Below are 26,770 nucleotides of genomic sequence, written 5' to 3' on the forward strand. Positions count from 1 at the left end.
GTAGGCCTGCCAGGATGGAGGGCCATGCTGAAATGGAGATGCTGAGGACACTGAAGGGGCCCTCCACAGGGGAGGTCAGCGTGCACCTGGTGGCCAGAGACAGCCCAGGTTCTGGCCCTCACCAGCCTGCTACTGCCTTCATCCTCCCAGGTGGGCCAAGCTCGGGGTCTGGGGAGGAGGAGAGTCCTCCACACCTGCTCAAGCAGATCATGGGGAGGAAATGATACTATTCACCTGCCTACGCACATGGGGATTGGGACAGGAACACCAGGCTCACCTGTGTCGTGTCTGCCCGTGTACCCCTTCGCAGCCAGCTCGGCCACGCTTGGCCTGCCCAGCAGCGCCCTGGATGTGTCCTGCTTCCCGCGGGAGCCGATCCAAGTGGGCGCCTCGGAGCGAGGGACCGGCAGCATACCTGTCACGGCCACCGTTCTGCCGCAGTTAAGCGCCGTGCCAGCGGCTAGCTCCAGCGGCGGCACAGTGCGACTCCTGGAGTGGACCGAGGCCGCAGCCCCGCCTCCTGGGAGCGGCCTGCGGGTCAGTGTCTCTGGGGATTGGCGGCGCCCGGGGAGCGGCCGTGGGGCGGGGCCTGCGCGTCTGGAGGCGGGGCCTGAGGTCTGGAGGCGGGGCCTGAGGCCTGGAGGCGGGGCCTAAGGCGGAAGGTGGGAAAGCAGGCCCAGAGGATGGATTCTGGGCCGAGCTTTGAGTGAGGGCTCTAGGGGCGTGGCTTGGAGCTAAGCTTGCGGCGGCCGCGTGGAGGGGCGGTGCTGGCTGGGGGCGTGGCTAAGAGGGAATGGATCTGGGGGCGGGACTTGGATGGGACGCTGGGCCTAGGCCGAAGGCGTCTGGGGGCGTGGCGTGGGCGGGATTTAGGCTACCCAGGGGCGGGGCCTTGCGGGCTGCTGGGGGCGGGGCCTGGGATGAGGCGGCCGGAGGGGGACCGTGCTGACTGCAGGTGGGTCACGGGCGGCTACTGGAGTCGCCATCCTCAGACCCACCCCACACCCCGCCGTCCAGTTCCGGATAAGCGAGTACACGCCGCCGAACATGGTGGGAGCGGAGCATCCCCCGAGCCCCGAACTGCGGAGGGAAGGTGTGGCTGAATATGAAGATGGCGAGGCCCGGGCGGGAGGTGGCGACGCGGGTACCCAGAAGCCCGGTAAGAGTTCCAAGCTCTGAGCGGGCCCGTGCGCGGGTGGGGCGAGGCCTACGCTCTTGAATCCCTGGGCGGGGGCGTGGCTTACAGGTGTGCCCAGGGGTTGGTCCTGTGGTGTAGAAGGCCTGGGGCACCTGTCCAGTAAAAGAGCCCCGAGGAGGTGGGACCGAGGTGGAGGGCTGGTCAGGGGTGTGGGCTCCGTGGTGGGCGGAGCCTGAGGCCCCTTTGGCCCCCACAGCCGACCTCCCACTGGTCCCTCCGGAAGAACCCCCTCAGGACCCTCCAGAGGATGGTGGCACCTGTCACTGCCAGGCTTGCGGGCCTCAGCAAGGTGCTGGTCCAGATCCCGGCTCCTCCAGCGATGTCTGCCCTCAGCTGTTTCAGGAGCGGTAAGGCCGATAGGCTGCAGTCCTGCTTGCTTCGCCCTTGGGCCCCAAAGCCCCATTACTGTTCAGGGCTTAGGAGAGGAGCTGGGTGCTGGGCAGGTGATTCTTTCCCTCAGGCTGCCCCTCCTTCAGGTCAGTCATAGTGGAGAACTCCTCAGGCCTGAGCTCCTCCTGTGCCAGCGCTTCTGAGCTCCTCAAACCCATGAAGAAGAGGAAGCGCAGGGAATACCAGAGCCCATCAGAGGAGGAGTCAGAGCCAGAGGTCATGGTAAGAAGAGGGCAGTGGGGGGGTACTACGGAGCCCTCACTTATCATCTCCATCTTCAATCCAGGCCATGGGGCTGGGCCAGAGGAGACACTCATAATGACTCACTCCTCGTAGTTTTGGGGTCCCCTCCTAAACCAGGTCCTGTACATGGTACTTGAAAAACAAAGTCACTTTGCTGCCTTTCTGGCTCTCCCTACTAAATCTAGAGTCAGGGTGAAGAAACACATGAAGAAGCACCCAGGATAGATGTGTGAGCAGTTGAAAAGCTCTGTCATATGTCTGGCCACTGGTCCAGAGGCCAAGTGCACAGGGTTCTAGTGGCACTGAAGCTGAAAGAGATCAAGTGTGAGATTTCCCGTAGGCAGGTGTTTGCCTGAACCCTAGCTGGGAATGAGGAGCATTATTGGCAGGCTATGGCTCATGTGAGCCAGAGACTAAGGAGTAGGGGTTGGCTGCTGGAGCTGTATTCCTGCTGGTGACCTAGGAGAATTTCCAGTGGTTTGGAACAAAACACTATGTAGAGTCAAGCAGGTGCCAGCATCATACACTGGGGTTTCCCTCCAACCCCTGAAGACAGAAAGCTGGGATCAGGCTTACCTTCCACAGGAGAAGCAAGAAGAAGCAAAGGATCCAGAGGGTCAACCCACCGCTAGCACCCCAGAAAGTGAGGACTGGAGCAGCAGTCAGCCTGGTATGGTGGCCTGTGTATATATATTGGTGTGTGTATGTACTTTTGGAGGTGTGAAGCTGGGAGTGTGGGTTAGAGTTGTGGTGATGTGTTGTAAATATACAGAACAGCATAACTTAGAGAGAGAGTGTGTGTGTATTAGAAAGAGAAAGAGAGACAGATTCTGGTTAGTGTGTTTCCTTTAAGTGAGAGTTTATCCTCTGACCCTTTGCCAGGCTCCTCATTCTAGGACTTGAGCTGGCTTTACCTACCTGATATTCCTTTCTTTTGGTGTTATGAGCTTTTGTAATGGTCATTAGTCTGACCTTTCCATTTGGGGCCCTATTCTGATCCTTTGTTCCAAGAAAATGGAACTGAGGTCATTCATAGTCAGCTCTGACCGTCAGGCTTTCTCCACTGTCAGCTCTCCATTTGCATGTGACAATAGCCAACTGATACTAAATAGCATTTATCACACTGAGAATCGTGCAAAACCTGTGTAACCACTTATTTAATGTCTGTCTTTTTCCATCAAAGCTGAACCTCTTTTATTAATCATTGTCTTCCCAGTGTTTAGCCCAGAGACTGGTGTAGAGTAGACTCAATCAATTTTGCCCAGTCAGTAGTTGAGTTGTGGGTTGGTGTTTTCTCCAGACCAGGGCTCAGTTGCGTGAGTCACAGTGGCTTTCCTCCTTCAGAGAGAGCCAGACGTGAGGTCAGTTCATAGTATATCATTCTGTTTTGGTGGATTGCGTGCCAGCCAGAGAACCCCAACTAGTGTCCAGGGCTCAGAACCTGGTAGTCCCTATTCTAGCTTTTGCCCATTTGAGCCAAGCCAAGTTTTCACTGCTCTCACCCATGACTGTCATATCAGAAGCAAAAGGCTTAGCTCTCACTGGCTTGTGGCCTCTTATGTCTCATGTAGGGAAGGAGGTGGTATCTAACTACTGTGGGCTCAACTGTTCTGTCTTAAATTTGAGAAATAGATTCCTAAATCAATATCCTTTTTAGCTGGGTCCTGTTGACCAGTATGCAGTTATCTTTTGATTCATCTTTTCACCATCTCAACTGTGAACATCATTGTAACTTTGGCTTCTAGTTATTTTCTATCTGCTGCCCTTTTTCTTTTTTAAGATGTTTTTATTTATGCATATAGAACTGGGGTCCAGGCCAGAGGTGCAGGGGTGGTGAGAGAATTCACCAGAGACAGAGTGGGTAGCAGAACAGGCCGATTGACAAAGTCCACTGCTGAGGGAAGTAGTGGGTGGGCCAGGAGAGGTCTGCCACACCATGTGGGTCACCTTCCTGGCCTGGAATTGAACTCGTGCTGAAGTGGCTTTAACTTTGTAGTGCTGTGCTTTAACCCACTGTGCTACCAGGGAGGGTCCCTCCTTTTTTCTTATTCAAGGGAAGAAACTACCATTAGAGAAGCTTGTATACATGACTGAATTTTTTCCCACTCATCTTTAGAGTCTTTTGGCAGAAGAATCTGGGGGTAGGGATTGGAATGACATATTGTTTGAGTATCCTCTGTGTGCATAGAATCTGTGTTTTATCTACACTCTGGCAGTTTGATGGCCAATGTACTCATGTTCTACAGGCCTGACATATGAGTTCCTGATGGCATGTTCCAGTAACTTGAGTTAGAACTATGTAATTCATGTCTATAATCAGGCCTTCTCTCTCATCTCTCTTCTTCACCTTTTCAACAGCTATGAACCCCCAAACCTGCCTGCTCTAAATAGGTTCTACCATCCACTGCATCAAGGCAAATCATAAAAGACTTTTAAGGGAAAGGAACTTTAATACAATCAGTGTGCAATACAGCAAACATAAAGAATATAGTTTCTAAATCAAACCCCCAAAGTGACCCGTCCCCTTGTGGGTAAAAGTCCACCCAAAAGGGATTAGCCCAAAGCAAGGCCTGAAAGCCAGATACAAGTCTAAAGCACCTTCCAGCAGGGACCCATAAAAAAGGGTCAGAAAAGGCCAGACAAGTCTGGGGGAAAAGAGCAACATCAAAATCAAGATAAGCGCTGCCATAGTCACCTCCCACAGGTCTCTCACCCACATCTGTGCCACCCAGTCCAGGGCCAGAAACAAGACAAAGCTACTGCACCTGTCTCTGCTCCATGTGCCCCCTCCGGTCTCCATCTGGCTCTCTCTGCTCAGCTCCTTTTGGGTGAGGCGGGGAACCTGAAACCTCCCCTTTTCCTGAGGACCACCCTGTTAAACTAGCAATAGTGCTTACAATTTATTTCATCATTAACAGCCGTTCGGATCATTTTCATAGTGGTGATATTTTCATGTTTTCTCTCTGTCTGCCAACATCCAGATAGAGAATATTCTCTATGATGTCATGCTTCAGGATCAACTTTTTAATAAGCTTTCCAGATTTAGATCATTCCTGAAGGATTCTGTTCTACTTCCTTGCAGCCACTTTTGACATCCGTTTTTGCCCATTTTTAACTGGGTTGCTTATATTCTCATTTAAAATTTTTTTTCAGATGTATTTATTTCTGCATATAGAACTGGGGTATAGGCCAGAGGTGCAGGGACAGTGAGAGGATTCACCAGAGACATAATGGAGGGCCAGAAAAGGCAGATCCACTGAAGTACACTGCTGAGGGGAGCAGCCGGCAGGACAGGAGAGGTCTGCTGCGCCATGTGGGTCAACTCCTAGGTCGGGGATGGAACTCATGCTGAATAATATTCCATTGTATAGATATATCACATTTTATCAGTTGATGGAAACATGGATTGCTTCCACTTGGGGGATATTATGAACAGTGTTGGATTTATTTTTATATGGATGTAAGTTTTCATTTTGGGGGGGTATATACCTAGGAGTGGAATTGCTGGATCATATGTTAAGTGTATATTTAGCTAGTTAAGGAACCTCTAGATTGTTTCCCCAAGGGGCCATACCAGTTTATATTCCCACCAGCGGTGTGGGAAAGTTCCAGTTTACTCTGATCATCACCAGTGCTCATTATTGCCTGTGTTTTTGTTAGAACCCTCTACTGGGTATAAAGTGGTCGTTCACTATGGTTATAACTTACATTATCCTGATGGCTAGTAATATTGGGCATCTTTTTATGCGTTTATTGGCCATTTATATATTTTCTTTGGAGATTATTTACTCAGGCCCTTGCCGTGTTTTGATGGGTTGATGAGACACATTTTATATTCACTACAAGGAGTGCAGTATGGAACTGGGGGCAAGTTGAATGTGACGGTGTGATTCAATGGAAGACATTGCCTCTTGGGCCTCCCCAGTGCAGCAACCACCACCTGCAGCCACTGCAGCACACTTTCTATCCCAGGCCAGGGAGCTGACCCACATGGCGCAGCAGACCTCTCCTGACGTACCCGCTGCTCCCGTCAGCAGGGGATTTCAGTAGATCTGCCTGTTCTGCTCCCCACTCTGTCTCTGGTGAATCCTATCACCCCCCACCCCCAGCACCTCTGGCCTGTACCCAAGTTCTTGTATACATAAATAAATAAATCTTAAAAAAACAAAAAGACATTGCCTCTTACAGAAATGCTTTCTTATCTGAGCTCAATAGCTGAAGTTTACATGCAAAATTCTGTGAATGGCTCATTTCTCTGGGGAGATAGCCCACAGCTTTCATTTATTTTTTAAAAGGGTCCACTTAAATTTTCCAGAAGCTGGAGACAGTTTTAAAGGCAGCTTTACTCATTGGGTAAACAGCAGAGCAGCAGGGAGTCCTGCCTCTGTAGTCTGGGTCTTCCCAGGCATTGCTCTCCATGAGGTATGTTAGACACAAGTACCAGACTCTTGATTAAATTCTCTTCCAATGAACTGGTTTAAAATGCCCAAGCATGTTCTATAAGAGGGAGATATAAGGTATAACAAATTTATTTTCATTATTTTTTAAAGATTTATTTTATGCAATATTTATTTTATACAAGAATTAAGTGGGAGGCCAGAGGTGTGGGGTGGGGGTTCGGTGAGAGGAATCACCAGAGACACAGTGGGGAGCAGAACAGGTATGTAGACTGAGATATACTGCTAAGGGGAGCAGCAGATGAGACTCCCTGCTGTGCCCTGTGGGTCACCTCCCAGGGCCGGAATCAGTTGATCTCAGTGTTGGGGGGGCTGGTGATAGATAGCTTGATCGCACTGAGACTTTAACCCCTGCGCCTCCAGGGAGCCCCAGTCTATAACAAGTTTAAAACAAAGACCATCAGGCTGGCATATTAATGACTTCTTATAATCAGTTGTCCTTGAACCATAGTGTTCTGCTACGTTCTTCTCTTTACATTGCTGTCTCTCCTCTGGACCCTGTAGCAAAAGGCCTGGCCCGAACCATTAATCTGTGAATTATGTCTATTGAAATGACTGCCGCTTCTCTTGAAGCTTCCCAAGAAAGTGAGCAGAAAGAAAGGAAGTGTGCACTGTATTGATTTCTAGGGATCATCGAGGAAGGCATCCCTATACCTCCCTGGAGGAACTAGGGTTGGGGTGCGGGAAAGAAGAACAGAATGGAGGAGCACAGTGAGAAGGAAGTGTGACAGGGAACGTGTGATTGGAGGTGCTTGGAGCCCAGGAGAATTGAGAAAAGGCCTTGGATTGTGGCCCTGGTAATTCAGGAGCAATTTCACTAGTGTGTAGAGGCAGACATGACTGGCTGGCTATGAAGGGAAGTTGTTGAAAGGGTGGATAGCTGTTCTTAGTAACCCGTTAGCTCTTTAGAATCTGCAGAAAATGACATCCCAGAGTCACCTCCAGTTTCTAGCACATTGGAGGTAGCACTAAATGGTAAAAGGAACGGTTAAGTGGAATGCTGTGAAGACGTTTACAGATGTGCTTTCTGCATTGTGAATAGGGAAAGAAGGAAGATAAGAAAGGCTCAGCGGCTGGGGGTGGGAGGGTGAGGGATGGCAGATGAAGAGGGTGGTGGAGAGGTCAGAGTTCTTGGCCATGGCATGGGGTTTTAGAGCTTGGCCATGCCGGAGTATGTCTAAAGGGGGATGAACTCGAAGTTGAAGAGCCCAGGAAGGGCAGAGGTGCCTGAGATGGGAAATCTGCCAAGGAGTCAACTCCTTAGCTTGTGTGGCATCTAAGGAGTGAGCCAGGAAGATGGGCAGCAGGGAGGGTAAAAGTAGCCATGCCATGGAAAGAGACTTATGCGGGATGATGTGGAATTCCAGTGGAAGAAATAAAGGGCGCAGAGCCTGGCATCCGCAGCCTGCACCTCCTCTCTTTGTCCTCCCTCCCCAGTAAGGCTAAGTGAAGACTGATTGGGAGAACCGAGGGTTCCTTGCGGGGAGATCACTGGCCGGGTCTGAGGGGCAACCCAGGTTTCACACAGGACAGAGGATAAAGGTTGTGTTGGTGCAGGTTGCATTGGGGAGTTTGCAGCTCAGTTGGTCAACTGATGAAGAAAATACTTGTCCCCATTGGCCAGATGGTGAGGATCTTAGGGTTCAACAGAGAGAGAGCGGAAGTTAGGTAGCCGCCATATAGACCAGTGACAAATCACTCTGCACCTGAATGATCCAGAACAATAGCAAGGGGGCCAGTGCAAGCCCGGGCTAGACTCCAAATCAGATAAACCTAGTGAGGCCCAGGAAGGGCCACGGGATGAGTCCAGCACCTTGTATTTCCCAAGAGCCCGTACTCACAGCATCTCACTGACTCCTTCTTAGGACCAGCTGTGGCAGATGCAGTTACCTGTATTTTACAGATGATGAAATTAGGGTGAAGAAGCTTCTAGCAGCTGGAGCTATGTACCCAAAGGATATGGATTGATTTTTGCAAGTTGCTTCCTTTTTAGCTGTCTGTGGCCTTTGGCTAAAGGCACTGAGTGTGACCCGACAGGCCTGCCTTTCTTCCCCAGCGACACTAGACCTTAAAGGACCTTTCACTCTGAGTTGGAGGTCACAACCCCACCTCAGGCTGAAGCGCAGGTCCTGCAGGGGAATTCATGTCCCTTCCCCAGGACCCGGAGCCTCGAGGGATGCAGGCTCTGACCGTAGTGTGTGCATGTGAACACATGCTGGTGTGCAAGCATGTGTGAGCCTGGGAGGCCATGGAATCAGCTTCTATCTGTAGCCACACTGGGGACACGGATGTCTCTCTGGGTCTCTGTGCCTCTAAGTGTTCAGAGAAAGAAGTATCAAAAAAAGAGGGTTCTTATTTCTGGGTGTCCTCTGCTTTTCTCCTTTGCCTGTTTTCCCTTTCGTTTCTCTCCTCCTCTCCCTGAGAGCGGAGGTGGCCTCAGGATTAAGTCCTCACACTCAACTTTGTGTGAGAACATGACTCCCCTATAGCCAGGACCTTGTAACCTCGGGGAGGTGCCATGTGATCCTGGCACGAGTCTCCCCTGAGGTCTGGGCCCCTGCATCCTGCTTGTGGGGGGGACTGAGGGCAGCCACAGACCCAGGCTAGGGCTTGCAGTGGGGTCTGAGTAGATTGGGTCAGGGGAGACTGAGAAAAGGAGCACATCAGAAGGAGCCCAGGGTCAGCCTCTCTGTCTCCTCCCTCAGCGTCGGGTGAGAAGAAGGAAGGCTGGTCGTGGGAGTCTTACCTGGAGGAGCAGAAGGCCATCACTGCCCCCGTCAGCCTCTTCCAGGACGTGAGTCAGACAATACAATTCCCGCCTCGGAAGAGCCCCTAAGCCTAGCCCGGGGGTTCGCCATGGTGCCTTCTGTGTCTGACACCCTCCTGGCAGAATGGAAGGCAGAGGCTGGCTAGGAGTCTGGAGTAGACAAGGACCCAGCAGGTGGGGCCCCCAGTTCACCCCACATGGGCCTTGCAGACTCTTGAATTCTGATGCCTTCCACTTAGGCATCTTCACCATCTTTACATGACCTGGGTGAGAGTCCAGTCCTTAAGTCCCCCCACTGATGTGGCTTAGAATTTGCAAGGGAGCTGGGAGCCACTCTGTTCGCCTGGATCCCTGCAGTCAAGAGCCCCGAACAAGTTACCCCTCTGGCAGTACCCAGGCAGATGGGGCCTAAAGGTAGCTCCTTCACCCCAAGCCCGCTAGGCAAGGATAAGGCTGGATGGACGCTGCGTCCTGTCCAATCTGTGCGTTGACAGTACCAGGCGGTCACTCATAACAAGAATGGCTTCAGACTGGGCATGAAGCTGGAAGGCATCGACCCCCAACACCCGTCCATGTACTTCATCCTCACCGTGGCCGAGGTGAGCGGGGCTCGTGCCACTGCCCTGGAAGCAGAGTGCTGGCCGCCACGGGGTGTGGGGCCTGGACTCTGCTGAGAGAGCAACGCTGCTGGCTCGGGAAAGCTCCTGACCCAGTAGGGGTTCGGGTGGGACACATAGAAAGTCACAAAGCACACAGGTGTTGGGGGTGGTCATGGGACTTCAGTGCTGGGGAGTCTGAGGAGGAGGTGTGGGGACAGGGGTGATGGCATGAGCCCAATAAGCAAGTCCTGGTCATCTAGGAGCTCACGGTGGCTTGGGAATCGATCAGGTAAAGACTGGGGTGATGCAGACATGAGCAGGAGGCACAAGGGGCAGGAGAGGGGCCTCTCTGGAGTCTTGGGAGAGGGATTGTGAATGCGCCGGGTGTCCCAAAGAAGAGGCCATGTGGGCCCAGGCCCCGGGAATGGAGTGGGGGTGGGAGACCTCTGACAGTGTGCGTGTGTGGGGGACTCGGAGAGAGTAACTGAAGGGCAGGTGTTCAGGGCCCCCGTCAGCCTGCGTCTGGATGGCGCCCTCTGGCTTCTGGCCAGGGCCCGAGGATGACACAGCGTCTTCCTGCCAGGTGCCTAGAGCCCTGAGCCCCTTGGTACATAGGCGGTCCTCACGCAGGGCAAAGTTCAGGACGTGGAAAGCCTGTGGGGGGGGGGCACATTCGCTCTGTGTCCGCAGGACTGCCAGGCTGGGCCAGGAGGGGCGGGGAGGGGTGAGCTGTGCGGGCAGCGAGTCCCTATGGTTCTCCTCACGGGGCCAGGTGTGTGGCTACCGCCTTCGTCTGCACTTTGATGGGTATTCCGAGTGCCATGACTTCTGGATCAATGCCAACTCCCCTGACATTCACCCCGCTGGCTGGTTCGAGAAGACCGGGCACAAACTGCAGCCCCCGAAAGGTAAGGCCTAGCTAGGTTGGCCAGGTAAAGCCATGAGCCCTCGGGCCCATCCCTTCTTCCCTGGGGTCCCCCCAGTTTTGCTCCCTGATCCACTGCTGGCCTCTGGCCATAGCCTCCTCCTGGGATTTAGCCCCAGGGCTTGTGCTTTGCCCTGGTCCTTGGCATGTGCCCCCAGGTGATGTCTCGCTTCAACGCGGGGTCCCTGGGCAGGGGTCCTCAGGCCTGCCTGGTTCCGCTGCCTCCGTGTGGGGTGCCCTCGCCCAGCCCAGCCTCTGTCTGCATGGCCCTTTGTCCATCCCCCGAGGGGCTAGGTTACAAGGAGGAGGAGTTCAGCTGGAGCCAGTACCTGCGCAGCACCAGAGCTCAGGCCGCCCCCAAGCACCTGTTCGTGAGCCAGAGCCACGTGAGTGCCCCCACGGGAGTGGGCGCCCGCCCCCGGGACAGTCACCACAGCTGGCTGTCAGTGTCAGGCCTTGCTCTGGGCTGTCACACCAGAGGGAGGGGCAGAGCTGGGCAGGGCGGGGCCAGGGCACCTGGAGATCCCCCCAGTTCCTTGTGCGGAGACCCTATCTCCCACAGCCGCTCTGAGCCCCTCGCCCGCACCCCTTCGCCAGGGCGCTAAGTGGTCCCTGCCGCTTGTTTCTTGCTGTGTTTGCTCTGCGCTTCTTGCTGTGACTTCGAAGCTTCTGTTCTGATTGCTGCTTTTTCTTTTTGCCCAGCATTGAGGCTCTCCCCTTCAGTGCCAGCTACTCACCCCTTGTCTTTTAGCTGGCAGCTTCACTCAGCAGTAGAGGTCTGAGAAGCTTGAAAAATAGCAGCACATCAAAAGTCCAGGCTTGCGGTGGGCCAACGATACCCTGGGCTAGTCAGGCGCCAGCCCCAGCCTGCCGCAGAGACCGGACCTTCAGGCTCCCGGGGGCTGCTGGGACAGGGTGCAGGCTCCCCCGCCAGACGCCCTTCTGTTCCTGGCACTGTGGTCCTGGGCGTGTCATTTTCCAAAATGGGGATGGAGAGACTGTCCCACAGGGGCTGTGATGATCGGGGGTGAGGGCTTTCAGAGCTTACCCCTGACATGGCCGGTGCCCCCTTGCCCCTCGTGTCAGCGCCTCCTTCCCTACCACCCTGTTGACCCTGCCACCTCAGCCAGGCCGGGGCAGGCTTGTCTGGATAGAAGAAGCAGTGGTCCGCCTGGCACTCTGCATGTGTGGCCTCCTGCCAGTCCCTTATCTGGCAGAGTGAGGCTTCCTCTGAGCGCACAGGGAACGCCTGGGGCTGGGATGTAATTGTATAGTGGAGGGAGACCCTCTTTTCCAGCCTCAGCCCCCCACCCGCCCCCTGCCTGCAGACTCCTAGGGAGCTTCCTCCTTCCACTGCCAGCGGGCTCTGGGCAACACCAGCCGGCCTGGGCCTGGCCGTGGCAGCCCCCCTTCTCACCCCCAGAGTCCCCCACCCCTGGGCTTCCAGGTGGGCATGAAGCTGGAGGCGGTTGATCGCATGAACCCGTCCCTTGTCTGCGTCGCCAGCGTGACCGACGTGGTGGACAGCCGCTTCCTGGTGCACTTTGACAACTGGGACGATACCTACGACTACTGGTAGTGGGCCTGGGGGTGAGGGTCGGGCAGGCGGCAGAGGCAGCACTTTCGAGCCCAGGGACCAACCCGCACTTGCCACTCGTATTTGCTCAGGGGAATAATTAACTGCCCTGTGGACTTGATCTGTGTCATAAGAAGCGAAGCAACATTAAATGTTTCATCTAAAATGACCAGGGTTAAGATGAGTGAATGACCGTGCCTCGCAGCTTTCCCTTACATGTTATGGGGATACGAGAGTGTACTGTTCTGCTGTAACCTGTCACTTCCTCATCAGCCATCTAATTCGCACTACATATAGGGAGAGGGTGGGCCTCAGAGTTTTACTTGGGACAGTGAAGTGTTTTTGGGTTGCAGGTGTGACCCCAGCAGCCCCTACATCCACCCCGTGGGCTGGTGCCAGAAACAAGGAAAGCCCCTCACCCCTCCACAAGGTGATGCAGCCTGGGCACACGCCCCCTTCCCAGGCCTGACCTGGCCCAGTCCCCTCTCCACTGACCCAGCTGGTACCTCATGAGCTGTGTCTTTAGGGTCGGGAAGAGAGGACAGGTGTGTCCTAGAGCCTCAGCCTCTTTGCCTGGTAGTTGAGGAGCCTTTGATTTTAGGAGAGTTTGACAAACTGCGATTCTGTTAAGATTTAAGGAACAAAATCAGATGAATCCCACCTCCTCAGCGCCTCCACCATGGAACAGGAGGCCAGGGTAAAGAAAGTGTAGCCTTCCCTGTTTGGAGGTTTATGCTGACCCCTGTACAGCACATGCAGCCTGAGCTGGGGCTGGAACAACAGGCCTAGCAGCCAGGGCCCTGGAGCGTTGCCACCAGTGGTCAGATGCGTGCTTCTGACCGGCACCCATCTGCCCCAGGAGGGCCCTGCAGATAGCTGGCTGTGGGGCAGGGAGACTACCCTCCAGGGGCCTCTGTCCATCCCGTGCCCCTGACCCCGCTGGGGCAGAGAGCTCCCCCGGCCACCTGGGGGTCTAGACCTTGTTCTCATCTTTCCTCCAGACTATCCAGATCCGGATAGCTTCTCTTGGGAGAAATATCTGGAAGAAACCGGGGCCACTGCTGTGCCTGCCTGGGCCTTCAAGGTGGTGAGTCAGCTCTCCCTGCCCCCAGAGCAAAGCTCAGGAGGACGCTCCCAGACAGGCGGGACCCTGGCCTCCCCCACAGTGTCCCAGGCACAGCTCTTGGGCTGCCCTCTGGGCTCAGGGCTGCTGAGCTGGGCCTTGGCCTGAAGGGCCTTGCTCCCCTGCAGCGACCCCCACACAACTTCCTGGTCAACATGAAGCTGGAGGCTGTGGACTGCAGGAACCCTGCTCTGATTCGTGTGACCAGCGTGGAGGATGTGGAGGACCATCGGCTAAAGGTGGCTCTGGGGCCCGCCGACTGGAGAAATCCTGTCACGGGCCAGTGGGCGAGGGCACGACCGGCAGCCATAGCGGAGGCCATGCCCGGCGGGGAGGAGTGCGAGGCCGAGGTCTCAGACCGCAGTGCCGCTTCCTCTGTGACTGCCCTTGGTGGGCTGGGGCAGGGCATTTCTGAACCCAAATCGTGCCATCTGTTAAACGGGCCTCGCCAGCTTGTCCTGCCTAAGGATTAATGGGAGAGGCCTGGAGCTTCATGAGTGAATCCCTTGGAAAATGGGGCGATTGAGATGGATTATGGGGAGGTGCTTCCAGGATCTTGCTTCTGGCAGGCCTCGGGAGGGGGAGCTCCCGGCTGAGCTGGCTGTCTGAGGGCTGCCTGACCGTCAAGGGCCTCTGCTCCCCAGCTCCACTTCGACGGCTGGAGTCACGCCTATGACTTCTGGATCGACGCCGACCACCCAGACATCCACCCCGCGGGCTGGTGCTCCAAGACCGGGCATCCCCTGCAGCCTCCTCTCCGTGCGTACTGCTGGTGCCCTCTGACCCTTTCCCTGGCATCCAGCCCCACCCCTGAGCTCTGAGGACATCCCTCCTACAGCCTGCCCGGGGGCTGGGCGCCACGCCCAGCACTGACACAGAGGGCTCCAGTGTCCCCAGTGAGCTCTGGGCGCCCCCCCCCCCCCATTCAGGGGCCTGCCTCTCCCCGGGGGCCTCAGCAACTCCAGTTTCTTTAGTGGTGGGGCTTGGGGGACTGAGCTGAGAACTCCCTGGGAGCATGTGTGTAGGAGGTAGTGACATACCTGGTGAGCTCCCTCGGCCTCCAGAAAAGCCACACGGGCTGCTCTGTGTTCGCTGAGGAAATGGGGCTCCCTGAAGTCCTGTTCTGTGCAGGTGGGGCTGAGAGGTGGGGCGTTGGACTGCTCAGCCCCAGTCTTCTCAGGGCTCCCCTCCCTTGTTAACCTGCTGCCCCACTCCTGTTGCACGTGGGGCCTTGGTGGTTCTCCAAGAAGGGACAAAGCCCAAAAAATGCTGCCAGAGTCTCTGGGGTAAAAATGGGAAACAAACAGAATCTCACGAAGCTGCCTGTTGCGGCTCCTCAGGAAACGTGGGGTCCACACCGGCTCTGCCCGATCTTCTCCCCCGACTCTCCCCTCAGGGCCCAGGGTACGGCCTGCAGGTTTCCACCGAGCACGTGATAGCCAAGCCCCCGTTCCCCACGGGTGGGTATTCAGCAGAGGGGAGTGGTGTCCCAGCCAGCCCGGGGCCTCACACTGGCCGAGTCCTGGTGCTGCCCTCCCCTGTGCCAGCTCTCCCTCCCTGCCCACCACCCCAGCCCAGCCCAGGAGCCTGGGCTGATGCACCTTCCCGCTCCGCCAGGCCCCAGGGAACCCAGCTCCGCCTCCCTGGGGGGCTGCGCCCCTCTCAGCTGCCGGAGCCTGCCACACACTCGCACCTCCAAGTACAGCTTTCACCACCGGTGAGTGCCGGGCTCCGTGGGGGCCGGGGCCCTTGGGGCTCTGCGTGACACCCCCTCTGGCCCATCAGGGCTCACCTAGCCAGCTCCAGCTCCAGAGGGGCGGCGGGCTGGGAAGGGCTCGGGATGAGCGCAGAGCCCACAGCAACCTCCTCTTCCCCAGAAAGTGCCCCACTCCGGGTTGTGATGGCTCCGGCCACGTCACAGGCAAGTTCACAGCTCACCACTGCCTCTCGGGCTGCCCCCTGGCTGAGAGGAACCAGAGCCGGCTGAAGGCGGAGCTGTCCGACACAGAGGCCTCGGCCCGTAAGAGGAACCTCTCGGGCTTCTCCCTGAGGAAGAAGCCTCGCCATCATGGCCGGTGCGGAGGGTGAGGGGGCAGGGCCTGGTGTCCTCTTGGGCAGGCCAGGCACTCGCTCCCTGCCACCGACTCGGTCCCTCTCTCTGCAGGATTGGACGCCCCCCAAAGTATCGGAAGATCCCGCAGGAAGATTTCCCGAGTAAGTTCCCGCTGTCTGCTCCCATGTGCTCCCCATGGGCTCAGTAACTGCGAATGAGTACCGGGGCCCAGAGGCGCAGGAGGTGGGACGGAGGCCGTCTCGCCCTTTGAGACTTGGGGGTGCAGAACCAGGGCCAGAGCCCAGCGTGGGGCCTTGCGTGACCTCGGGTCCGGCCCCATTTCCCTGTGGCCTTGCTGTGAGTCTCCGGGAAGGCACAGAGCCTCTCGGGCCTCTGGCTCTCTACTGTGGGGCAGGGTGATGCCCTGCGCTGCTCTTCCCGTTGCTGGCTTCCTGGAAGGGGGCCGTGGCCGCCACGCTCTGGCTGTGTGACCTTGAGTAAGCCACTTAACATCTCCGAGCCCCAGTCTCCTCATTCGTGAACATGAATCACGTCATGTTCACGTAACAGCAGTTCTGCTGCTGCTGCTCACTGCGCACCTGCTGTCGCCTGCAGTGCCGCGGGCGCTCTGCGTCACCAGCACTGTCACACACCCAGGCATGGGGATGTCGCTCTTCTTAAAGGTGAGGAGTGGCGGCTCAGGGTGAGCAGGGCTGGGCCCCGACTCGGCCTCGGCCTCCCCCGCCTGGGGCTGCCAGTGCGCGTGCGGCACCTCACCCGACCGCTCGCGCGCGTCTGCGCTCCTGGGCCTTTGCCTGGCTGCCCCCATCACCTGCCGCAGGCTGGCTGACTTCTACGACAGAATTTTATTTTCTTATACTGCTGGAAGCTTAGCAGTCCAAGCCGCAGGTCTGGGCTGGGCCAGGGAGTTTTCTCTGCGGCCTCTCTGCTTAGTTTGCTGGGTCCTTACGCCATCGTCCCTGCACGTGTGTGACCCTGCTGTCGCGCTGTGGCTCCGGAAGTCCTTTTCTTGTAAGGACACCAGGCAGGTTGGGCTTCTACCCAACATTCTAACTACTCACCTCTCTAAAAGGCACTATCTCCAAGTACAGCCATATTTCTGCGGTCCTAGGGGTTAAGGCTTTGACAATGAGTTTGGGAGGAGAGGAGACACCATTCAGCCCACAGCGTATTCCAGCGGTGGACAAAGGGCCGAGCCCTCCAGTGGGTGACAGATTCATCTCACCTGTTCAAGCGCTGGCCGGGCCCCCAGGACACGGGATCTGGCCTCGGCTGAGTGGCGTGTCCGTGGTTTCAGGCTAGAGCGTTATACCTTCTGGGCAAACAATGCCAGTCTTCTCCAGCCCTGGGCAGTATGTAGCCAGAGGAGCAAGACCCTGGAGTCAGACCACCTTCTGTGGCCCCTGAGTCTGTGGTCTGAGCCTCAGCTTCTTCATGGCATTGCCCCCCCTCAAAAGGTGGTGGTGGGGGCTTGCGTGGGATGGCCCGTGAGAAGCGCTTCGTCAGGCCACCTGTGGAAGTCTCAGTCCTCTCTTGCCCGACCGCTCTCACGGCTGTTCTGTACTGTTTCCTCTTGGTGGAAACAAGGCAATTCCTGTAGCCTCAGGCTGGAGTGAGCGGGGTCTTGGTCTTCCTCCTGGCCCTCAGAGTGAGGCCTTCTGGGGGGAAGGGGACCCCAGCAGTCCCCCCTTCTACCCAACCCACACCACCCCAAGTGGAATACGCACGAGGCTTCATTGCGGGGTCGGGTTCTAGTCAGAGGGCGTGGGCCTGCTCATTCCAGAATTATCCCAAGAACTGGGAAAATTGAGGCTTTTTCCAGAGCCTGAGGCTGCAGCCCAGTGAGAATGAGGAAGGGCATTCCCAGGGCCTCGGTCTCCAGGACCAGCTCTGTGACTCCAGAGCAGGCTTCCCTGCTCGACCAGCTGGCTCTCACTCTGAGGACACCCTGTTCTGGAGGAGACTTCTTAGCCATCGGGCCCCCTCAGTATGTGATCCAGGTTTGCTGGGAAACCGCTCCGTGGGGAGGCTGCTTGGAGAGGCCAGGACGCAGCACAGCGCCTGCTCAGGGCCACTCAGGCCCCATGCGCACCAGCTGTTTCAGAGAACAGGGATAACCACAGAGCTTTCCTTGCCCAAAGTTAATTTACAGATGGAGAAACCAAGGCCCCTGCTACGTGGCTTGTCCAGGATTAAAGGGCACGTTCGAGAACCACCCCGCCTCCCACTTCTGCGTCCACATGTGTTTCCCACTATGCGGCGCTTGTCCCCAGCTTCCCCTGCCGCACCCCGTGCTTGCCAGCAACTGTTTCCCGTCTGCTGGTGACAGCGCCGTGGCCTGAATGTTGCCCCCCCCACCCCGATTTGTATGTTGAAACCTAATCCCCAAGGTGATGGTACTTGGAGGTGGGACCTGGGGTTGGGTCCTCGGGCGGAGCCTCGTGAGTGGGATGAGTGTCCTTGTAAAAGACGCTCCAGCGAGGGACCCTACCCCTTCCACCAGTGAGGACAGAGTAAGAACCAGGAAGAGCCCACACCAGACTCTGCTCCGCTGGTGCCTTGATCTTGGGCTTCCCAGCAGCCAGAACTGTGAGGAGTGAATTCCTGATGTTTTTAAGCCCCCAGAACACCAACTAACCAAGCTGAGAACAAAGCCCAGAGTGTGTGATCACCTGTTGGATGGTTACAGTTAGGTAACGCACGGTGACTGCTGGTGAGAGCTGCCGCCCTGGGCTGGGGAGAACAGGAGGAGCAAAGCTCCCGTGGGCTCCAGGTGCGTGGAGAAGAGGGTCTGGAAGGTCGCCGTGCGCACCGGAGGCCGATGTCTGGCCGGGCGGATGAAGCGCTGGTGGTGGGGAGAGCCCGGCTGACCCCAGCAGCCCGGCTGAGTCGCAGAGGGAGCCTCTCCTACTGACTCGGAAGGTGGGGCTCTTTGGGGTGCGGGCAGGCGCTCAGGCTGGGCTGGTGCGCAGAGGGCAGGAGGGAAACGAGTTACAGAACAGGCCAGGGGTGCTGGTAGTCAGAGCCCAGAGACTCTGAGGCTGAGTGTGAGCTGAAGGCTGAAGTTACGAGGAAACAGTCTGAGCAGGGAGGGCCGTGAGGAGTGGCCGCTGCGTTCCTGAGCGTAGGGCGAGCAGAAGTGAACAGGACAGCCAGCTCTTCTGGACTGGGGCAGAGGCAGGGCGAGCCCCAGGGGCAGCAGCCATGTTGCCCAGAGCCAGCCCAGGTCAATGGGGTGCTTGGCGGTCAGGGTTGTCTGATGTTGAAGTCTTGGCCAGTGGGGCCACACCTGGCCCAGGAAGGCCTCTCGTGGGCGGAACAACACTGAGATGCAGGCCAGAGGCCAGGGACTCCGGGAGCGTGTCAGGAAGCAAAGCGGTTGGCGAGTGGTCAGGTGTCCGTGCCAGTGTGGACAGGCCACATACAGGTCGTGAACCAGCCCGGGCTGATGGGGCAGGGGAGAGGCAGGGAGTGGGAGGCAGTGGCCGGCGGGCTGTGCTTCTGGCTGATGCTGACTCGGACAGACTCGCCCTGGCTCTGCGAGAGTTGGTCAGCGTCAAAAAGAGCTTGGGAAAGAAGAGACCGCTGCTGTTGGGCTGCGCCAGTGTGGACGTGAGAAGCCACTAGTGTGGACTACCTAGAGGATGGTGTTTTCAAGATGCAATGCAGCTCCAAGAATATTCTTATAGGGTCCGGCATGATGCTGCTTCAGAGAGACGGGGGTGGGGTCGTCTGCCTGTGCGTCCCACTTTGGACGAGGGCTCAGATCTGGTCACCCTCCTGGCCGAGAGGGCCACAGCCCCCTCAATGCCGTGGGCCAGCCCCGAGTGGCACAGGCCTGAGCGTGCTTCGGGGCCAGGCCAGCGCTTGGCACCGCCGCCAGCCTCTGCTCTGCTTTCCAGCGCTAGGCAGCGACGTCATGCGCCAGTCTTTCTTCATGTCGGCTCTGTCTGCCCACCCTGACCGCTCGCTCTCAGTGTGCTGGGAGCAGCACTGCAAGCTCCTGCCCGGCGTGGCAGGCATCTCAGCCTCGACGGTCGCCAAGTGGACCATCGATGAGGTGAAGAGCGTGGGCCCCTTCCTCTCTCCCCTCCCAGAGGCCCCTCACCACACCCCGGTGGGAGGGCTGGGAAGGCCCTCCTCGGACAGAGCCGGAAGCTGTTCCGGCCACTACCTCTATCTCAGCGCTCCTCTCGCAGCGCCTCTGTCTGTCTAGCAGGGGCAGATGGCAGGACACCCATAGGCCCAACCTGGTGGCGGGGGGAAGGGGATGCACTGGAAATTTAGCGGGACAGAGGGCCTCAACCCAGAGCCACGGGAGCCTCACCTCATACACCCCGCCGCTCAGACACGGTCCCCTTAGGCTGCTAAGAAGAAGCAACATCATCCAGGCCCAGAAGCTCCATGTCCTGTAGACCCGCCTCGCCCCTACACTCCCACCTACCCCCTCCCCCAAACCCCCTTGGCTACATGGCTTCTCTGGTTTCCAAGGTCTTCGGCTTCGTTCAGACCCTGACAGGTTGTGAGGACCAAGCCCGGCTCTTCAAAGATGAGGTAAGGTGCAGTGCAGCGTGCGGCCACAGAGGAGGGGCCCCAAGCCATCCGGCAGGAGCAGATGCGCTCACCAGCCCGCTGCAGGGGTGCTGGGGCCTCTCACGGGCCCCGCCCCCCGGCTCTGGTCTGGCGTGGCCCCTGTGCAGTGTGGGAACCCGCTGCACTCGGACGCGCCTGCTGAAACCAGGCCCGGAGAGAGGATGCAGTTGTCCCTTCCATTCTCTGCAAGTCTTTTGTTTTCCAAACTTAGCTTCATCGGTGATTGTAAATTCAGGTTTACTTTGAGTGGCACAGGTACTGCTCTGTACTTCAGGGACCCTTTCATACTCTTAAAATCAAGACCCGAAAGCCTCGCAGAGATCAGAAGCAGCGAGTGCTAGAGAAAAGAACGCCGGCTTTGCAGGCAGTCTGGCTGTGGGCTCTCCTGTCTGCGTCTGCAGCTTCTGGCTGTAAGATGGAGATAGAATGGGCATGACGGCAAGAGGGGAAACAGTGGTGGGTCACCACCGGTCCAGAGTGTCCATCTGGTCTGATTATACCACTGATCTCCGTATACTTACGTAGGGAGACTGGACTGTGGCTACAAGCTTCTCACGGCCCCAGGGCCTCCGTGGCACTTCTGGTTTTAAATGAGGAGCTGTCCTTCAGTAAAGAATTTGACGATGACACTCCTCATCATAGCATTTAAAGCTGGAAGGGACCTTTGACTTCCTTCCAAAGAATGCACTCACTCCCTTTCCCGGAAAGCAGTTTCAGCTCAGCTCCTCACAAATGCCCCCTCCAGTCCAGAGGCACTTGGGGAAGAAGCCCACTCCTCTCCCTGGGAGAGTCTTGGCATTCATGGAGCAGATTGCACTCATCTTAAAAGTACAATCCCATAAGCTTTGTGAAGTACCCTGAATCCAGCACTTCAGTCAAGGTAGAAAGTCTTTCCATCATACCAGAAAGTTCTTTCTTGACCCCTTCACCAGCCCCACCAATAGGCAACCATTGTGTTCTAATTTCAAGCATCATAGGTTACTTTTACCTGTTTCTGATCTTCATATAAATGAAATCAACCAGCACGTACTCTCGGTGTTTGTCTTTTTCACGCATTGTTGTGATTGTGAGCTTCATCCATGTACTGAGTAAGACGTTTGGTTCTTTTTTATTGCTGAGTAGCGTTGTGTTTTCGAATATTCCATGGTTACTAGACATTTGGGTTGTTTACCTCAGATTTGAGCCCTATATTTTTGTTAACGAAACTTAAATGTCCACTAGTTTTATTATAGCCACATCACACCAGTTTGGGGTTCACAGAATTCTTCAAGTGCCTTTATATTCACTATCAATTCTCAGTTATGAGTCTAACCAAATGTTCCAGTGTTTTGCTTTTTTTTAAATATAAAACGTCACATTTATCCCCATTAAATGTAATCTTGTCGGTCTCGTAGTCTCATTGTTATAAATCCTGATCTGTCATCCCTGACATTAATAAACCTTTCCAGCCTCATACAACTTGGACATTAGACAACTAAGCCTTCTGTGTCTTCAACCAGGTCTTCACCCACACGTTGAATGAGACCAAGCAGAACCAGGTGGCACCCATTGAGATCCTCCTTTAAGTGACAACCTAAATCAGGGCCGTAACAGGTGTAAACCAGGGAGCCAGCTACAGGACAGTCAGGGGTGTTAGCTGTGGGGTCCCTTCCCTCCGAGGATGCGCTTGAGGTGAAAGGCTGGAGTAAGTGGAAAGATCCTAAATCTGGGCTTTGAGTACCATTGTTCGGCCAGCTGCACAGCCCCCCCCCACCCCCACTTTCCCCTTGTTGGGAGTAAGGCCCCTGCCAGGAATGTCTTTTGCCATCTCAGCCCAGCATGGTTTGCCATACAGAAAAGCAACCGCCAAAATGGGAAAGGTGTTGCTAGCCAACCGCCAGCAGCAAACTGTCTCAGGGTGGAGCAGGACCTTCACGGGGCTGAGTAGACATGCTCGGGGTCTGATCCACGTCACACCTTCTCCCAGCGTGGACCAAGCTCAGGGAGCAGATTCTCTCTGGCTGAACTGCTAATAGAGTACACCGGGACATAGACTGTCCCTGGAAGTCAGAGTGGCGTGTTCAGAGCAGTCTGTCTAGGCCTCCTTAGTCCACTTTGCTGGAGCCACATTTCCCGGCCCCACCCCCGCGCTGTGGCCACGGCTTTGGGCAGACCGTTGGCATTGGGCTCATTTTATCCATCTTCTTCTTGATTGCCTCTAGCTCCAAAATGAGAACATTTTCCTGATCTTATTTATTTATTTTACTCAGCAAATAACTGTTCTGCCTGCCCTGTGCCTGGCCCACCATACTGAGGAGGCCACAGAAACAAGAGCAATCCCAGCTCTTGAGGTTCCCTGTCGTTGGGGAGACAGACTTACAAATTGCTGCTCCTGGTTGAGTTCAGACTCTGCGTCTGGTGGGTTTGGTAAGGCCCCGAGGGAGTTGTGGCCCGTGTGTGGGGGCTCAGAGGGCCTGGCAGGCTCTGGACAGCATGCCTAGATACAGTGGCAGCTTCCAGCGTGGGCTCCTGTGGGCCAGGCCTGTCTGTGTTTTGACAGCATAGAAGCAAGGTCGTGAGAGAACTGCTCAGATTTCAGCTTGGCTGCTTAAAATATTCCAGGTGGCCCTCTATGGGTCTATCCAGGTTAAGGTGGGAAGTTCCCGGCCCTATCTTACTACATGGCTATTGTTTAGAGTGGGTTGCTGCTTTTTGCTCATTTTACCCATCCTCCAGTTGATTTTCTCTAATTTCAAGGTCAGAACATGACATTTTCCTGATCGTATGGCTCAAACCCGCATCCATACCGTATCTTGTGTGTCCTGAAACACCCTCACTGTCCCCGGCCTAGGCCCATACAGATGGCCCACAAGCTCCAGCCTTTGCTTTGAAGAATTTAGAATCCAGACCTAATGATATGCCCCCCGGTGAGGCCCAGGAAGGCCCACCAGCAGGTTCTGTGACCAACAGTCATGAGCTCCTGCAGAACCCCAGAACTGCCCTTAGCTTTTGGCTTAGCATTGCTGCATATTTGGCTCTGGGTTCCTTTCCTTCTGAACTTCAAGATGTGACTCCAGCTCTCCCAGGACCAGGTTCTGTGACTCAGTGGAGCCACCAAGAGGGAACCCCAAAGCCTAAGTGCACAGGATCTGTCTGCACACACTCATCTGCTCGGGTTCCCCAGCCGTGCCTGGAATGTCATTTGCAGTTGGTGTTTCTGAGCCTGGTCCACATAACTGCTTGAGTGGGTCTATCCCTTAAACATCTTCTCTCCTAGAATAGTACCCTCTTCTCTTTTTTTCCCCTTTTTTCTTGACTCTGCAAAATGTCCTCTAGAGTGTGCTCTTCTGGATTTGTCTCACTGCGTCCTTGTGGTGTCGTTTGACATGTCCCACGCTCTCCTGTGCTTCCTCTGACAGTCGGATCCAAAGGCTGGGTTAGATTCGGATCAAGCCTTTCTCTCTCTCTCTTTGACTTCTCTCTCAAATAACTCATATGTCATGCCACCTCACCGCAGAAGGCCCCTGGTGTCTGCTTACCTGTTTAAGCAGCACTAAGATTGACGAGTGGCCACATAGAGGCACAGCAACAGCAGGTTTTCTGAGACAGCTGTCAGTGAGGACTCAGACAGCATGTCAGCGCACCCCAAATTCAGACCAGTCAGCAGGCAGAGACGAGGCGTCTGTGTGTGACATGGGGAAGCTGGTGGCCTCGCTCTCCTTCTCCGTCCCATGGCTGTCATGGCTGTCTTCCTTTTCTCCTTCCTCCCTCCCTTCTCCTTCTCCCTTCTTCCCCTCCCTCCTCCGCCCCTCTCCTCTTATATCCTTTACTCCACTTTTCTTCCCCCCACTCCCCATGCACACCCCCTCTTCCCTTTCACTCCTCCCCCCCACCTCTCCGATTTCCACCTCCCTCCCCCAACCTCTCAGATGATTGACGGCGAGGCCTTCCTTTTGCTGACACAGGCGGACATTGTGAAGATCATGAGCGTCAAGCTGGGCCCCGCCTTGAAGATCTATAACTCCATTCTCATGTTCAAAAACGCCGATGACACCTTAAAGTGATGGGCTCCGGGTGGGCCTCCCCCGGCCTGAGCGGGGCCGCCCTTTGCAGCTGAGACTGCCCTCCCGACCTGAGTTCCTCCTAGCCCACCTGTGCCCCATCTCTGCCTCAGCGGGGCTGGCCCTGCTCTCCGGAGCCGCTTCTAGAGGCATGAGGGAGCAGAGGGGCCCTGGGGAGGTCGGAGTCCAAGCCTCCGCGTCCTGGAGCTCATCTGCCAGCCGGGCTTCTGGTGAGGGTGTGACGGGTGGGGAGCTGGGCAGGTTGGAGGTGCCCAGCCTGTGGCAGCACCACCCCCAAGCGCCAGGTCCCTCCCTGCTCTGGTCTCCGCGACTTTGGCGTTATCACGGGAGTCCTCCACACAGGCCCTTTGTCTTCAGCATCACTCCACGCTCCTTCCCTCTGCTCCTTTCCTCCACCCCCACCAGCCCCCTGCCACCGACATGGCTACCCACCAAGACTGCTCCTCCCTTCTGTCTGCTGGTTTGCTGCCCTCACTCTGCTGCCTGATTCCCTGGGCTGCTCCCCCAGCCACACCCCTGGCTCTTCCCCTTTGGGTGTGTGAGCCCTGGAGACCTGTTTTCACAGCCTCCTGGGGTCTTAAACTGCTTTTTCCCCTCTGGCTCAGAAGTAGGGGCTTCTGGGCCAAGGTGCCTTTTATTGGTGCCCACGTCCAGGACATTTTTAGTTCCCGTGCCAAGTCCTGTTTGTAAAGCTGGTGAGAGCCCATGTCGGGTGTGAGAGGAGGCAGCCTGGCCAGGAGGGTACCTGGGCTTGGCATCCTTCTGCACAGCCATGGCTCTTGCGGTGTTGCCTGTAGGGTGAGGTTACTGCGCCTGCCAGACCTCCAGCCCTGGGCAGGCAGCAGCCTGCCCAGCACAGCCCCCTGATAGTGCATTTGGCCTGCCCCTTCAATGCCCTGCTCTTGAGGAGCCTCACAAAGACCACTCAAAGTCGGGCGCCCGGAAGGTGAATTCTTTGAATTCTCCACATCCCTTAAGCCCTTCTTGCCATTCTCCATCCCTCTTGCATTGCCATCTGGGTACTGCGAGGGCTTGGGGCTCCATCATTCTTTCCAGTTTGGGGCCCAGCCTCAACTGAACCACTGCCAAACCTGCCTCCCAGCCTGGGGGCGAAGGGCAGAGCGCCCGTGGGAGCCGGTCCCAGGGGAGGTGAGGAGCAAATGTCGGAATTCTATGGCCCCAGGTGCTGAAATGGGTCTGCAGGGTACGGGACGAGGACCCCTCCCCAGACCCCTCCTCTCGTCATGTGATTGTGTGATTATGTGTGTGTGTGTGTGTGTGTGTGTGTGAGACTCTCAAGTATTTGACAGAGTGCAGATGTAAGGCTATTTTGAGATGTTGTCAAGGGCTATTATTTAAATAGGAAGCTTTATTTTTCCCTTAGAAGCGGGGCCCCAAAGCTACCGATTTCCTGCCACAGCCCAGAAGGGAGCCCTCTCTCACCTATGCCCAGACGGCTTTTGAGGACAGCCTTTCTGGGGGGAGCTGGATGGGCCGTGCCTCTGGCCACAGGCTGGTTGACAGAGGTTGTCCTGGTGCCCCCAGGCAAGACTAGGGAGGAACAAGTCAAGACCTATGTCTCCTTTGCTTGGCGAGTGGCCAGACTCATCAGCTCCATGGCCTCGTCTGCTTCTGTCCAAAACCAGGGAGGGAAGCTCACGGCCGGTGTGAGGAGGCAGCAAGGCCTTAAGCGGGACGGGGACTTGAGGCTTCTACAAGTTCCTTTCTCCAAAGGGAAGGGCCGGCGGCTCTGCCATGTGGGTCTGCGACCATGCTCCTAACGCTTGAAGGCAGGTTGGACCGAGGGCTTTGGAGAAAGGAACTTGAGGCCTAAGCGCGTTCTGCGCCCATGTCAAACTCAGAAAACCAAATTATTAAGAAGGGAAAGCAACTGCTTCCAGCCACCCTTTTTGCCTCTGTCCTGTCCCCAGATGAGCTCGGTGCACCTTGACCCGGGAGTACGTGAAGGGAGGGGTTGGCAGGGGTGCCCGCTGCCCTGTGCCAGCAGCAGGCACCTCTTACACTTTGACCCTGGCAGCCTCGCCCAGCCCTCGCCCAGCCCTGGCGTAGGGCAGTGAGGACCTTGTTGAGTTTCTGAAGCAGAGAGACTGATCCGAGTTCAGTAGTGAAGCCGTTTGCACTTTGATTCACATGCACTTTTCGTAGGGTTACATTTTTGTACTTGCCTGTGTGTGTGCGCGTGCGTGTACGTGCAAGTGTGTGTGTTAGGAGACTCCTCCAGTTTAGACTAAAGTCACCTTTTGAGAGAGAAAAAGTTATAAACACAACGTGGTGTATTTTGTCAGTGTATTGAAACAACATAAATAAACTTGAATAACTGGATGATATGAAGTCAGAGTATGTTTCTGTGTTCACAGCACAAGATGATTATCAATCAGGCTGTCACCAAAGAAAAATTTAGTGTCTTTGCTCGTAAGGAGCCTGAAGAATCCATTTTTTTAATTCAATTTTGAAAGATAAGAAGCAAGGAGTAAGAATAGGTGGGGATACTGGTCTACATTGAGAAGTGTAAACCATGGAGTCTCCAGAAAAAAGGCCAGTCCTTGACGTTTTATAGATGGTTTTATAGACGTTTTATAGGAGAGAAAATTCACTGTGTCCAATTTTTAAAAGAATATCAAAGTTGGGGCCCTCTGTGGTGGTGCAGTGGGTTAAAGTGCAGCACTATGAAGCCATCCAAAGCCATAGCAGCACGAGCTCAATTCCCAGCCAGGGAGGTGACCCACATGGCACAGCAGACCTC

At 55.9% G+C, this 26,770-nt stretch overlaps 1 protein-coding gene across 5 annotated transcripts; it reads left to right on the forward strand.

Moving 5' to 3' along the window:
- On the forward strand, window positions 1-26,335 carry L3MBTL1 (l(3)mbt-like 1 (Drosophila)). 5 transcript variants are annotated; one of them, XM_004687015.2, is made up of 21 exons: window positions 1-150; window positions 311-537; window positions 1,018-1,159; window positions 1,395-1,545; window positions 1,675-1,810; window positions 2,417-2,501; window positions 8,994-9,082; window positions 9,550-9,654; window positions 10,427-10,562; window positions 10,874-10,965; window positions 12,003-12,154; window positions 12,509-12,585; window positions 13,157-13,242; window positions 13,407-13,517; window positions 13,923-14,037; window positions 14,896-14,995; window positions 15,156-15,353; window positions 15,443-15,492; window positions 19,255-19,412; window positions 19,844-19,906; window positions 23,854-26,335. In XM_004687015.2, exons 1-21 carry the CDS (start codon window positions 15-17, stop codon window positions 23,986-23,988), a joined length of 2,544 nt encoding a protein of 847 aa, XP_004687072.1. In that variant the 5' UTR covers window positions 1-14; the 3' UTR covers window positions 23,989-26,335. The 5 variants fall into 5 exon arrangements, with proteins under 5 accessions (XP_004687072.1, XP_012583808.1, XP_012583809.1 ...); XM_012728354.1 differs by having other exon boundaries at window positions 23,890-26,335; XM_012728355.1 differs by lacking the exon at window positions 23,854-26,335 and adding an exon at window positions 20,471-21,612.
- The last annotated feature ends 435 nt before the right edge of the window (window positions 26,336-26,770 follow it).

The sequence above is a fragment of the Condylura cristata genome, unplaced genomic scaffold, assembly GCF_000260355.1.
Source record: "Condylura cristata isolate star-nosed mole 26May11 unplaced genomic scaffold, ConCri1.0 scaffold00022, whole genome shotgun sequence".
NCBI lineage: Eukaryota > Metazoa > Chordata > Mammalia > Eulipotyphla > Talpidae > Condylura > Condylura cristata.

Bases quoted from the DNA above. Each gene is read 5' to 3' on its own strand.
- L3MBTL1 (XM_012728352.1), top strand. From the start codon at position 15: ATGGAGGGCCATGCTGAAATGGAGATGCTGAGGACACTGAAGGGGCCC. The intron at 10,966-12,002 runs GTGAGTGCCCCC...TCTCACCCCCAG, and splicing joins TGTTCGTGAGCCAGAGCCAC to AGTCCCCCACCCCTGGGCTT. The intron at 13,518-13,922 runs GTGGCTCTGGGG...TCTGCTCCCCAG, and splicing joins TGGAGGACCATCGGCTAAAG to CTCCACTTCGACGGCTGGAG.